Source organism: Osmerus mordax, chromosome 14, assembly GCF_038355195.1.
Source record: "Osmerus mordax isolate fOsmMor3 chromosome 14, fOsmMor3.pri, whole genome shotgun sequence".
In the NCBI taxonomy this organism is placed as follows: Eukaryota; Metazoa; Chordata; class Actinopteri; order Osmeriformes; family Osmeridae; genus Osmerus; species Osmerus mordax.
In genome coordinates, this window is record NC_090063.1 from 2638964 (window position 1) to 2653703 (window position 14740).

Genomic DNA, 14740 nt, shown 5'->3' on the forward strand with positions numbered 1-14740 from the left:
CTCCTAGTCAATTATTAAGCACGTGGCTCAGATGTTATGCAGACAGTTACGTAATTCCAACATGGTGTGACAAAGACACAGGGGTGTTGCAAGTGCCCTGCCACCATCCACATACAGACAATTCTTTAAAAAGGCAAGGAGAGCTGGGGAGGGGGTACAAAAAAGGGAGGTGATGATTTACTAGTCTTCAGTGTAGCATAAGAAAACGTCACAACGCATCGTGTCAATGCAGCTCTGTATGCTGGTGGCAACAGGGGCGCCATTAAATGAAACACTCCTGAAAACAACCTGCTAATGTCATACCATGAAGATACAAGTTAGCTACGCAGTTAAAAGGAAGTGGGTTGTTAAACTTCTGCAAGGTCTCTACAGTGTGACCTTGGTTAAGTGTACAACAACAACAACAAAAACACGGATGGAAGCTGGACAAACAAACAGATTAGAAGGCCAGGGGCTGAAAGATAAGAGAACTTGGTCACATCGTTCGTTTAGGGTCTACAGTCCACAGCAACCTATAATACTTGTCACCCTCACATGCTACAGCAGCAGCAGCCGACTGCAGGACATATCTGCTCTGTGTATTTAGTTACGCAACACAAACTCTGCCCCTCCGGGGAAAGGAAAGGAGGAGGGGCTGGGAGAGGAATCGGGAAGGAAGCATGTAGCTTTTATAGCCCAGCTGTCTCACCCTCACTGGACAGGTGCCGCCAGCTCGGGGTGCTCAGTTTGGCCAGTGTTGGGATAAGGTGGGGAAGAGGAACAGGGTGAAGTGCAAAAATAAGAGTGGACAAAAATAAGTAACCACTGGAAACAGAGATTTGGGTGTGTAAATTCAGCATAAGCCTGGGTAGATTTATATGTAGTTAGACAGTAGCACGTCTATGTGATGATGACCCCAGAATAGGTCAAACCTCTGGAAACAATGAAAGTATAAAAATATAGGCTGTCCATATAATAAACACTCCCACACAAAAGGGGCGAGTCTCCACCACAGCCACGCAGTGGGATGAATGGGAGTGCTCAGGAAATGGAATTTAACCACAGCTACTTTCCAACCCCCTCCCTTGTAACCCTTTGCATCCCGTGGCCCACATTACACAATAACACGGTTTGTTATTCCCCCTATGACTCAACTGTATGAATGACTCAAAGTTTGGAAAGGATAGATGAAGGGTGAATATCCTCTTTAAACATAACAGCAATACATTCTTAAAGTTGTAACCCTCCCAGTTCGAGACATTTATTTAGCCAACGTCAGAATAAGTTCCTGGAACGGTGAACTATCCCACAGTGGAGTATTTTCAGTATATAAAACCAAACAATTGTTTCATAGTCGAACTGTAATCTATATGTTGTGACACCCACTACATTTTTCAATGTTCACACAAGCAATGCAGTTAGCGGATAGCACAACTTGATGATGCAAGACAGACATGTTGTGTAAATTAAGGCATGTGTTAGCTTGTTTAATTAACGATTCATTTGCTATACTGTCATAAGTGGTTTGTGTTGGGTCCCCCAAGAAACCAATGCCACACAGTTTGTTTTCCAAAGGGGTAACCAAACAGGAAATTGGCATTCCAGTTTAAGTACACAAAAACACCAACAGGAGGGGTGTCAAATTCATTGCTTACCATATTCAGAACCCATGCAGGTCCAAAAAGTTTTTTTAAAGGGTGTACTCAAAAGAAAGTTACAAATCAGGAAAATAGTTGCATCTAGCACGAACAAACTATAGTCACATTAAAATGGTGATAATGTGCTTTTGTAAAGCCTCCTTATTTGACTTCCATCTGTAGTAGACCTTCTAAATGAACAAATATGGTTTATGTTTACACGTGACTGATTTCTAAGGTGTTGAACAACCAGGGCTTCCAACATGTATTCTTTTTGACCTCTTGATGACTGTCATCTTAAGTAGGTTCATTTACAACCACAAAATACTAAAGGCGTGAACTTGCAAGTGTATGTGACGTGAAAAAAGGGGTTATATAAAGAACAGAGAACACAAATGTACTGCCATGTTTCCTTTTTCCGCATTCCATGGCACCCAACTCAGTTTGACAGGGCTGACTTATCACCACTACACAACTGCTACATAAGAGTCTGTATCGAGGAAAAAATCATTACTAGGACCCCTGTATTGGAAAATAAACACTCCTGCTGTGAAGGGTATGTGCTCCTGCTTTGCTTTAACTGTATACTCCTGGTGCTTATGACATGGAGGAAGTCACTGCTTTTTGTCAAAGATCAGGATTATCCTATTAGAACCACCTTTACGGCCTATAGGTCTTGAAAGGAGCATGGGTGTAAGAATACACATCCTCCTCCCTAGCAGTTTGTGTCAGTAAACCAAGTGTGCACTGATGACTGTGCTAGTTCAGTTCTGCCTCAGGTCTTTAATCTCCTGTCCATCTATATCCTGTGGCTATGCATCTGAAAGTGCAGCAGGAATTAAATAATCCCCTTCTCTGCACAAGGAATACCCACAGTATAGGTGCTTGAGTGCGATACACTTGCGTCTGGGTGTAAATTACATAACAGTACACAATGTGATTTGAGTCAGCAGGGCAGAGGCCCCTGCAGTGAGTGAAAGTGATCTTCTCTCTGCACGTGTGCTGATATGCATGAATACACCCACAAGCACGCACAAGCGCATATCTGGTCATACCCTGGCCTTAAGCCTTCATTTAATGGCCCAGGCCAGTTGACATCTTGAACTGTTCAGTCCTGTAGGTAGAAGAAAACAAAAGGAGCGAAAGTAGCTAATTAAATAGGGTTCTTTACCAGGGAAAAACAAAACTAGTAACTGCCACCATCAAGACCCAAAGGTAAATCCAAGCCATTTAACCAGAGACTGTGACAAACATGCATTTTCAGAGTTAAAATGTCCCTGCTTTAGGTCGGAAAGGAACAGACATACGGTGGTGACCCACATTGACAACTCCCAAACATCTCCCACTACCACTCAGCATCCGGCTGTCTGAGGGAGTGGTTAATTTCTGTAGCCCGTGGCTACAGGTAGGAATGCAGGGTGAGATGGAGAGTGAAACAAGGTTACTCACTCGGTGCACCAGAGAACATGATGGAGAACACATTGGTTCCCATGGTGACAGCGTAGAAGACAGGCAGAGCCTTCAGTCCATTGGGAACAGGGTCTTTCTGCAGGGAGAGAGACTGAGCAGGTCAGAAACACTGCACCCACTGTGAACAAAGTTACCCTATTATACTGTCAGGTTACAGTTAATGGCAGAACACACACACTGGTATATTGGATAGGATCAATGATTGAGATTACAGGGAATGAAAAGTACAAAGATGGGCCTTATTCTATCCGGAAACATGATCATTAATGGTCTAGAACGGGGGTACTCAATAGGCAGACCGCGGTCTGGATCTGGACCCAGATGCAATACAATTTGGACTGAAGCCAAAATCAACATTCTAATTTAGTCATAATCCAAGCGAGTTTTCATTAGTGCGTGATTTCAGGCCCATATTGTTTTCCTACTGAGTGTGGTTTCTATCTTCTGTGTCCAATCCAAAGATCCATTCAGGAGCTGTAATAGTAATCACCACGACAACTCATTCATTCAATGTTGGCCGCAACCTCTGTGGGTCACGCAGGTTGTGTGTGTCATTCGCAACAATGCAGGCTAATCGATTTGCTAACGGTAGCCTACCTGTTTCTTCTTTAGCAAAAATCATGGCGTGACAAAACCCAGCGAAAAGTTTATTCTGAAAATCGCAAATTTCAGACAGAATGGACTGACAAGTATGCATTTGTGTTGCCGGTGGGGAGTGCAAAACCGATGTGTTTAATCTGCAATGAGAAGGTTGCTCTTGTCAAAAGTGGTAGAGCTAACGTGAAACATCACTATGACACAAAGCATAGACACTGAACAAAATTACCTACAGAACTCTGAGGTAAGGGCCAGAAAAATAAACCATCACTATTCCAGACCCTGGACTGAATGGAAATTTGGTGAGTGGACCTTTTGAGTTTCTAATTGAGTACCCCTGGTCTAGGACATACTCGTCAACACCTTCCTCTCAGGAGGCTTCTACAATCCACATTCTGTAATAATAGTGCATTTCGCTTTGATAAGGCATACCTTGTGTAAGATGAACATGCGGATTAGGTAGAAGACAATGCCTGACATGATGCCAGACAGTAAGGGAGACAGAAACCAGGAGGCAACTGTAGAGAGCGCAGAACAATTAAACAGAGAATTAACGTTTTTGAAATCACCAACACATAGTACTTTGACTTCACTTGCAAGACAAACACTTAACCCCCACCCCCCAAAATATTCCAAATTCTTTTTACTCTGCTGACCAATTAAATGGGTCACAAACAGATTTAGGTTCCTAGACAGTTGTTGTCTCACCAATCCTGACAAGTTCCAGCCACCTGACACCCTGCTGGCCTCTGGCAACCAAAGAGAAACCAATGGTAGCACCAACGATGCAGTGAGTTCCAGAGATGGGAAGTTTGAGGAAAGAAGCAGCCAACTGCCACACAGCAGAACCTAGAGGGGAGATCAGAGCAACAGTACATCAGTATGGCATTCAAGCTGCTAGTTTTATCCTCCGTACAGAAACAAAGCTTCAGGTAAGGCCACAAATCTTTTCCAGTTACAGATTATATCAGACATTGGGCTCATACTTAAAACCCATTTTTACCTGCCTTTTGGATTAAAATCACTCACCAAACATGGCACTGACAGATCCAGCCATTAGCACGTGTTCGGAACCGTTGTACATGTCCACGTCGATGATGCCCGTACGGATTGTCTCGCTCACCTTGGCCCCCAGGAGCACAGAGCCCACCGTCTCAAAGATGGAGGCCAGGATGCAGGCCTGACGCAAGGTGACCACTCCTGAGCCTACTGCTGTACCAAACGAGTTGGCAACATCGTTGGCTCCCACAGAGAAGGCCAGGATAAAAGCGATGATAAAGCCAACAATAAGCAGCCACATGTAGGGAGTCAGTGGACCCTGGGTCATGACAACTATGGTGCTGGCCAGTGTTATGGTGGCTAGAGTTGTTGAAACCATTTTGCGGGATTGATTCTCTTAACAATTATCCACTTCACTATGTTTGAGGGAATGTTTGCCCAAAAAGACAATCAATTCCAAAGCTGCTCAGTTAAATAAGGAGGTATCAATGTTTTCAAGAGGTGATTTCTTCAGGCCTCAACCCTTTTGGGTTTCTGAGCTGTGTAAACTTTGGAATATAACTAGAGTACTTTTGTTTTGACAAAACAGCAGTAAGTTATTAAAGTAACCTACAAAGTGGGCTTAATGCTATCCTGTAATTGTACTAGTTTTGCTACAGGTTCTTTGACTGCTACCAGCTACCAGACTGACTGAGTGTACTCCCATTGTGCAACAGTTACTGGAAGTGAATGGGTGCACATGCTGAAAAAAAGGTGAGAACAAAAAACACTAGTTAGATATTAACTGGACAAGACATGTGCAATCCACTTTATCAATGCCCGTGAGCAATACAGGGAGCAGGAAAAAACATATTTCCTCTGACATCACAAGAGGGCGGTGTCAGCGGACCCATTGACAATGAATACAGGAAAACGAGACACTCAATATTCATGTCAACCATGGGAGGAGATGTTGAGTGAAAAAAATACACGATTCGTGGTATTAACCACTCACTGTTCTAGGACTAAATAAAACAATTAAGATATCTGTTGGATTAAACACGTTCAATTTTACAACATAGATTGGAGCTAAATGAGGGCCCCTTTGCCGTCTTGCCTAAAATCACTAACGGAGGCCATTTTAAGGGATGTCGCAGGAACAGAATAAATGTACTTAGCTGGCATGTGGCAATAATATTTACAAATATTTTTGACAGCAATTACAAACCAAGACAGTAACGTAGCAAGCCATTACTCGACAAAAGTTCAATGAATTGCCTCATTTAATTTGTTGTCGGGAAAAAGCGAGCACGTGTAGTCCTCATTCATTCATAACGTCTTTCCAGATAGCTACTACAGTAGCCATCCACCCATCTACAGTAGCCAGCCACCCGCCAAGATAGGCAACACCTAACCTCCTCCACGCCATCAAATCATATGGTAACAGAATGGAAGTAAGCAACATCAGCTAGAAATGTAATAACGTTACATTGCGATAACATGTTAGCTATCAAACAAGGTAATCTCTTAAGTGAGCCATCATCCTTGGCCAAAACAAAATAATAGATTATAAAATTAAGAAACACAAGCTTCAAAGCTTAGAAGGCTAACCTTATACAACACTGACATCGCCGGCACCACAAGACAGATTGACAGATTTACGGGAAACAGTAGATGCGTTTAGCTAACTACTGTAGGAAGCTACAGTACGCGGTTAATTGAAGTAACTTGCTGTCGCTAATGTAACACTAGTGAGCTTGCCAGCGGTTGTTGTGAATTAGTTGTTCACTTCTGAATCTTTAGCTATAAAAATACATAAAAAAACAATTTACAAATTTATAAAGTAGATATTTAGCAACTTACCACACGTCGCACACGATACAAAAATGTAAGAGATGACGCGCGCAATATCAATACAGCGCGCGCGGGATCAGGAAACAAAAAGTGGCGTTATCAAAATATCGATTTCTACTGAAAACGTTTGTATGCTTTAAGGAACACCGTATTAAAAATACGTTGAACACGTCAGGTTCTCAGCTTTGTCCTCTGATGTCTAGTCCAGCTCTATTACACCTAGTAGCCGCGTGCGTAGAAATTGCCCGGTACCTGGTTCGTGGATGTCTTTATTCAGAAACAGAGAAAGGGTGGGGCTTAAAACGTCATAACCCCACCCCCGTACTGTCGGAATACGGCTCAAACTGGTTTTAGTTGGTTTTATAAAAGATTATAGATGTCGCAAAGAGGGATTTTCGTATATAAAATAGGCCATGGACGTCTTCCTCTTGGCGCATGCTTAGAAATGAACAGTTTCGCAAGCGTATAAATTGTATGTAGGCCTATACATAGTTCCATAACAATCCCATACAATCTGACTGCAGCCAGTCAGTCTAGCGGTGCCGTGACTATAACCTTTACACCATCCTCGTTTCATCCACTTGGTTTCCAGACAGAAATGTATTTCCAAGAAACAGAATTTTCGATGTCATTAGTTATCCATTTAAAATTAAAGGTAGCAGTGTACACAAAAGATTGATAATGAAACCATCGAGAAATCCACTATTTATTACTCATTAACAATATTGTTAGGGTTACAATATTATACAGTATACACAGAATACAATATAATCTCTATTTAGAGTAGGTACGAGACACAATCCTTTGAGAAATATGTCAAAGCAGCCAAATAAAAAGGTGTTCTAGTTAGTAGATGTGCAACACTGTATTGCACCATCTGGCGGTGAACACGTTGTAGCCTAATTTTATATTGAATATAGATTCAAATGTTAATAACTTTTTCAAATGCACTTTACATATCATCCATAAGTGTTGTTGCGTTTTTTTTGTATAATTGCTCTGTATAAATATATATAACTAAATTATGCCAGTGCCAAGTGAGGCATTTATTTAGACTACTTTTCACCTTTATCGTGGTCCTTTCACTTGCAATAAGCAGATGACGTAAGGAAGACAACTGAACTTGACTGTTTCATGAGCACCTAATCTAGAGACAGGCAATATACAAAGCCAATGACACTACCAGTGTAACGACAAGAGACCAATAAGAATCGTGTTTTTAGTGGAGGAGGGTCTATCGTCCAGATCTTTCTGAAGTAAGCAGTCTCTGTAGGAGGATCAGGTCGACTGGCTAGCTAGAGTGTGTAGAAAACGTGAGGGAGCATTAGAGGCAGGTTGTAAGAAGAGCGATGCAAGCGTGAGCTAATAAACCAGCTAATATATTTTAAAACTCGTACCACTGGTAATATATATTTAGTAGTATTAGTGTATATATAGATAGTTTAGCAATCTATCCAAACTAAGGCATGGCTAGCTAGCTTATGGTAGCTAGCTAGCTACAATGTTGATTGGATCTCGTGTTGTCATGCGCAGCTAGCCTGATATCAAATACATTCGAAAGGGCATGCATATCACCAGCTTGTTCACTAACTAGATTGTGTGTTGTACACGGATCTTATGCAGTAGACAAATTGCCAGACTTCTGTTAACAACAAACGGGTTCTACTGGCACTAATAGTATGTTTCAGTCCATGCAAAGGCGTCCGATCTGTAAGATCGGTGTAAGTGCGTTGAGGCTTCAAAGCAGCAAGGCATTTCGAGAGGGTGTTGGCAAGGGCAATGGCAAATCCGTCACTGCTGCATGGATTGGCCGAAGGATGGGCCTTTTGTTGTCATGGCTCCAGAGATCAGGGGTGGGTACGAGTGAAACGGTGGGTTCTGACAAGAAGAAACAAGGCCTACTGTCCATTTTTGCCAACCATTGTAGTTTTGTGACTGGGCAGAGGCTCAGACGTGCACATCAGATTGGAGAGCTTTACTCCAACTTGTACTCCGAGCGAACCAGGTGGACCCTGGTCGGCAGCATATGGCGACGACTCCAGAGCAAGCACGCCCATACAGGGAAACTTATCGGCGCACTAGCTGGTGTCTTTATGTGGGAGGACCAAAAGATTCGAGATGAAGAAATACGCAGGTATTATGATACTCTTGTTGTCTAATGTCAATAATGTAATAGTAAAAGTAGTTGCTTTAGATCTAAAATGTAAATGAGACACAAGCCTATCTGTTGTACTTTGCATACCATATTGAATCCACAAGTTTACAGACTGCACATTGCTGGATATTTAGATATTTTTTGTGTGTTCTCTGATCAAGACAAAAGCACTATGCAGGTTTGCTTCTTACTGTGTAATTGTACCACTGTACCATTGTCTCTGTACCACCAACTATCTCTGGGGGAGAAGACCTCTCACTGAATTGCTTCCAAGGTTTCATCCTTTTATTCTCTAGTTTTCCCCTGTTTTCGGAGGGGTTTAGGTTGGTTTAGATGCAGTTCCATGGGCATATGTGAAGCCCTCTGTGACATTGCCTGTAAAAAGGGCTATACAGACAAATAAAGTTGAGGTTTTGATGTTTGTCTACGTGTATCAGTAATGCTGTCTGGGACACTTATGTGGTATGCTTTTGTCAATGCAAAGGTGTGGACTAGAGCTTCAAGCGTTAGAATCTGTGAAGAATGTAAGGACTTCCACAGAGAAGCTAGCAGGCCAGGTGGATGCTGGCTGGGAAGTTGTCATGGAAAGGAAGAACTTCAGAGTATGGAGGCGACCTATCCCAGACAGCCACTTGTATGAATACAGAGGTAGACAATCATTCTGTGTAGCCATTTACAATTTCTCTGTCTTTTCAGTATCTGACCATACTAGTTTTATTATTCATTCAATTCATTATTAACAATTTGCTCCTTTTAATTGAATGATCAGCGTTTCCTGTATCATTATATTAGGGGGGCGCCCAAGTTGTAAACGTAGCTTGTATATGCCTGAAACTCATTTCTTTAATTCATATATATATATATATATATATGTTTTTTTTTACAGTTTTGGGTTCCTACAACGATGTCACCCCTAGGCAGTTCTTCAATGTTCAGGTATATCATGAGCTTGCTGTTTACGATATTAGCAGTGATGGCTGTACTGCAATTGCCTATAGATTCCATGTTTTGGGATTATATCAGGGATCCAAACAATCTCAAGTTTATGTATAGCATAGTGCATAGTGGAGCTGCTCTTGCTCCACTCTTAGGCATGTATAGCATGTACAGCCGTTTAAGATCTCTATGTAGCATTTGCTATTTATAGCTGCTGGCATGTTTTCTTGTCTCATGCTCTCTCCTTTGGCCCAGTTGGATACAGACTACAGGAAGAAGTGGGATGCTCTGGTAATCAAGCTGGAGGTGGTGGACAGAGATGCTTACACAGGTTCTGAGGTTGTGCACTGGGCCACACATTTCCCTGTGAGTATGTTGGTGCTTGTTACATAAGATGGGACACTGATACTGTTTCTTCCAGCATTTGTGTTTGATTTGATTGTGACTTTTATTTGTTTTTTTCTCGTTTTCTGCTTCCTGTGTTTTTTTTGCTTTGAGCTCTCTGTCCTTTTGGGATACTGTTGAAACATGTTCTTAAATTTTTTCCTGTTATATATTTGACATTTTGGTTTTGTCTTACTACAGTATCCCATGTACTCGAGAGACTATGTCTATGTACGTCGCTACGATGTTGACCTGGAAAATAATTTGATGATCTTGGTCTCCAGGTGAGTATCTCGAAAGGCCTAATCTAGATCCAATTCCAATCCCAGATGTCAAGATGTACAAATCAGTTTTGTTTTGGGGGGGGGGGATAATAAGGGCTGTGCAGCATCCAGGACTCCCAGAAACCCAGGACTTTGTTAGAGTCCACTCTTACCAGTCCAAAATGGTCATCCGCCCTCACAGGTCCTTCGATGAGGTAAGTAGGGAATAATGGGCTTTTAACATGTAGCAGGTCTCACCTATACTGGTCGGTGTGCCCTGCAGCAGAGTCATTGATTTTGTCTTGTGGCCAACAGAATGGATTTGATTACCTGCTTACCTACAGTGATGACCCTCAGACTGCCTTCCCACGTTACTGTTTGAGCTGGATGGTTTCCAGTGGTGAGCATTTTATATATTTAATGCCTAATCTCCTTTTTCACCTATAAATGATGGCTGTCATTGTATAAAACTGGAGTGTTGTCCTCAAAGGGAAGTTATGTGCAAGTCAACACGACAAATCAAGTTGACAACACCACAAATTTAGAGTTGAGCACAGGCTGTCCATACACAACCAACACCGTTTAGCTCGTAGATTGATGTTGCTCTAATGCAGCTTTCCAGGACACACTGGTTGGGGGGGGAAATAAAACAGGAGAGATTCTTCTTGTCTGCAACGCTCGCTCACTTAACATGTTTACATGTGTACTTTTTTTGCAGTAGGGGTTTTGAGAGAAGCAGCTTGCGTATCCAGGTGGCCTTTCAGGAGGACAGTTACATTTAGTGGTGAAATTTAATAGTTAATCTTTTCTGTCTCACTTAAAGGCATGCCCAACTTTCTGGAGAAACTGCACTCTGCAACCCTGAGGGCCAAGAACCTGGAAGTAGGTATCTATGACTATGCAGCTGTTGTTAAACCCAACGACACCAAGCACCAGCCCAACCAGGATCGTCTAACCGGGGACAACACGCGCACGGGAGGTTCCGGACAGATCTACGCCTAAGTTTTAGAGTCTGGATGTCTTTTCTATCTAGGATGGGTTGTGGGAAATGTGACTTCACCTGCTGTACACCTGTTCACACACAACTTCACCAGCCTCTTACACTTTTGGACGCGTCAGCATTAAAGGGAGTATCAGACGGTGGTTGGTAAATTTGCAGACTTTACTTTCCCCTAGATATATTTTATGGAATTGATCACCATCTTTCACTGAGTGGTTGTGAGAAACGTGAACTGTTTGACCGAAACATTTGAACCTCTTGGAGAAATTACTGTTGTGTGTGTGTGTTCGTGTGTGTGCTAGCCAGCCAGCATCCTGGGGGGAACTATGTTAAAGACTGAGACAAAATAACTACCCACAATGTAGAGATTCTGTTGCCAAAGCACCGTGGAGCTATACACCCAGCACACTAACTTTTACGGACCAGAAGACTAAGAGCTGGTGTGGTCACTTTCAAATTATGGGAATTTTCATCCAATGGTAGTAGCCAGGTTCCTCCATGATCCGTCCCTTCATCGTTGAGTTTTTTCAAACTGCCAGGTATGTTGTAACAGACTTAAACTTAAACTGATTTAACAGGATTTTGATCCATAAGGGGGCATGTTGTCTTAGGACAACTGCAAAATCCTCCACATCCATAGTACAAATGCTCTTTTTTCTTTATTACCAATGCAATTGCCCTTCACTTGTTTATTTGAATGCTATTGTCTGAGAATTTACAAGCATGCCAACAAATGGTAATCAACTGCATTTCAGTAGTTTCAGAGCTGATTGAAATAACTGCTACTGTATTTCCTAAATACTAAAAGTGGTAATTGTGAAATGTTGTCTTTGGAGAACAGACTGCACTATTGTTCTTACTGCTGAAGCGGTAGAATAGTTTGCAATGAAATGAAGTAGTGCAGAAGACAATTTGCAATTCCTCAAGACGTTTAGGTTAAATGTTCTACTGGGTTTAATTTGGTTTTGTTAGCTCTTTTTGAGAAGTGGGGTGGTGCTTTTAGTGTAGGTCCTACTATCAGAATTACTTCTGGTTGAGTCTAAAGTGGGCAAAATAAATGTGTTACAGACATGCTCTATGAAAAACATACACTCAGAAGAGACTACTCTGTTTACAGCCCAGCAATTAGGCGTGAAACACCCCCCAACTGTATTTTTGTGTGCTTAAACCTGGCCTTTTCAATGAGTTTTTTGGGTTGTTTTTTTCCTCTCTACAGCATTGTTTTTTTCTTATGGAAATGCAGAGCTCAATATTCTGCAATACTTTGAAAAAGAATGGGTGTTTTTAAAGCCAGACAAGTACGTATGTCTAGTAACAGTAGTACAGACTGTAATTTGTATTAATTAGGTAACTGAAGGGTCCATGTAAAGGTATTACGTAAAAAAAAAGGTAACTCAAAAGTCCCAAATAATATATATTTTTTTTTTGTCATGCAATGATCTTTATTACAAATGTCTATTTAGCTCTGTAAAAAAATAACTATGACTGTTTTAAATTTGTTAAAATTGTGGAAATTAATTAAAGCCTCCAGTGGTGTTTCAATTAAATTGTCTTGAGATGGTCAGTTGGAGGGCAAAGAGAAACACAGCGAAAACAGTTTAGGTTTGAGAATGTCCAGCTTGCGAATGTCAAATTATAATGTGCTTTACATTTTCTCGGCACGTGTCCCCTCTGTTAGTCCACTGTGATGTACTCTAGCTTTTTTTTGACAAGCTGTCTGACATGTTTTATGATTTGCAATGGTTGATTCCTTTGTTTAAAAATATATAAATAAAAAGAAAAACATTAGGAAATAACTGAAAAATCTGTAACTGGTGCAACTATGTAAGCCGTTGGTTGTAACAGGTTATTTTATGACAGCTTTGAAACAGTTGAACAACTAATCAATAAACAGCTAATTAAAAATGAACTTCCTTTTGATATTTTTTGGGGTGAAATTGTGCTCCAACTAGCAAATGTGTGCATACACAACACTAGGGTCTATTTAACTGAATCTTCATGTTACACATTTTGTCAAAGGTATAGTCTGATGAGACCCCTGTCCTTGTCATGCATATTTTATATCAGGAACACACAAGTGGTTAGAGACAGGCATGTGGCAGGGATGATCAGTCTATAAATAACACACTCCACCAAATACTGGTGCACTTGGATCAGATAAGGACTGACAGCATAGAGGTCTAAAATATGAACATGGTCTGACCTTCCATAAAAAGCACTGTGTTGTTACAACAATGACACACAATCTCACTACTCAGTATTATGATGAATACGCAGGAAAATACATTTTGCGCTTTCACATCACAACTCAAGATTTGAAAGGGATAGGGAACTTGTTCAGAGAAAATACTCTAAGGCTGTAGACTCTAAAGTATCCATTTCTGTCCCAATATTGAAATATGGCCGTAAAAAAAATGGACAGCCTGACAAAATGCGGAGGTGCTGCTCAGTGACTTGGGACTGGACAACATGAATTTGTCAGCAATATGATTTGCAGTGGTTCCTCTGTGTCCAAAGACTAAACTGAGCCCCCATCTAGTTTTTTTTTTACACCTGACCTCTACTGGTTGAAATTAAAAGCCTCAGTCAAATGTTCAGAGCACTTATTGGTGGCCAAGCCACGAAGCGGCGAAGCCACCTTAGGTGTTTCTACGTATTCTTCTTCTTATTATTATTATACATCTTCTTCTGCCATGGGAGTCTATGGCAGCCCCTAGAACAGTATTGTCAGAAGTTGTGAAATTTGGCACACTCTTTGGGGCCAGTCCCCTCATCAATTTTACCAAGTTTCATGTCTCCATTTTAAACCCTCTAGCGCCACCAATGGGTCAAACTTGAAGGTGTGTTTACACACTTTACTTTTGAACCACATGTCTCATTTTCGAAAATGAGGTATTGTTGTATTCCCTGGATCAAGACGAGTCCAACGCACTCTATGACGTCATACCCAGTTATATAGATTCTCCGCCATTTTGAATGTTAAGGAAAAGCGTTTTTCGTATCTCCTCCTACAATTTTTGTCGAATCTTCTTCAAAATTGCCACAGATGATCTTCAGACAAAGCCTCACAAAAGTTGATTGGAAAAAGTTGATGGATTTTTGATTTTCTAAATCGTTTGTTAGTTACAGCCAATCAAATTGATGTGGCCGAATTGATGTGGCCGCCATTTTGAATATAACGTTTTAAACTATAAAGTTTGTCCAATCTTCACCAAATTTGGCACAGATCATCTTCAGACCAAGCCTCACAAAAGACATCACATGTTTTTTTGATTTTCTAAACCTTTTGACTGGAACAGCCAATCAAAGTCGTCAACCAAGCCACCATAAAAGAAGTGCGGTCATATCAGCACCTCTTTACTGCATTGACACCAAACTTGGTATAAGGACTAGGGACCCTGTTCTAAAGAGGTCCAATAGGTCATGCCATTTCACCTCTAGGTGGCGCTGCAATAAGAACAAATTTGGCACCAATTATCTTCAGATC

General features: G+C 41.3%; 2 protein-coding genes across 2 annotated transcripts in view; one reads left to right on the forward strand and one right to left on the reverse strand.

Moving 5' to 3' along the window:
• The window catches only part of slc20a1b (solute carrier family 20 member 1b), a 27415-nt gene extending 20682 nt beyond the window's left edge, over positions 1–6733 (reverse strand). The window contains exons 1-5 of the mRNA XM_067249732.1: positions 6525–6733; positions 4713–5424; positions 4392–4532; positions 4116–4201; positions 3066–3162 (exon numbers count right to left, since the gene is read on the reverse strand). Of these exons, the coding sequence (XP_067105833.1) occupies positions 3066–3162; positions 4116–4201; positions 4392–4532; positions 4713–5061 (673 nt within the window). The 5' untranslated portion in view covers positions 5062–5424; positions 6525–6733. The remainder of the gene's footprint in view (positions 1–3065; positions 3163–4115; positions 4202–4391; positions 4533–4712; positions 5425–6524) is intronic.
• A 1079-nt stretch (positions 6734–7812) lies between these two features.
• stard7 (StAR related lipid transfer domain containing 7) lies at positions 7813–13162 on the forward strand. Its single transcript, XM_067251001.1, has 8 exons — positions 7813–8649; positions 9155–9318; positions 9557–9606; positions 9862–9972; positions 10192–10274; positions 10369–10468; positions 10569–10653; positions 11077–13162. Exons 1-8 carry the CDS (start codon positions 8195–8197, stop codon positions 11253–11255), a joined length of 1227 nt encoding a protein of 408 aa, XP_067107102.1. The 5' UTR covers positions 7813–8194; the 3' UTR covers positions 11256–13162.
• Positions 13163–14740: the final 1578 nt, after the last annotated feature.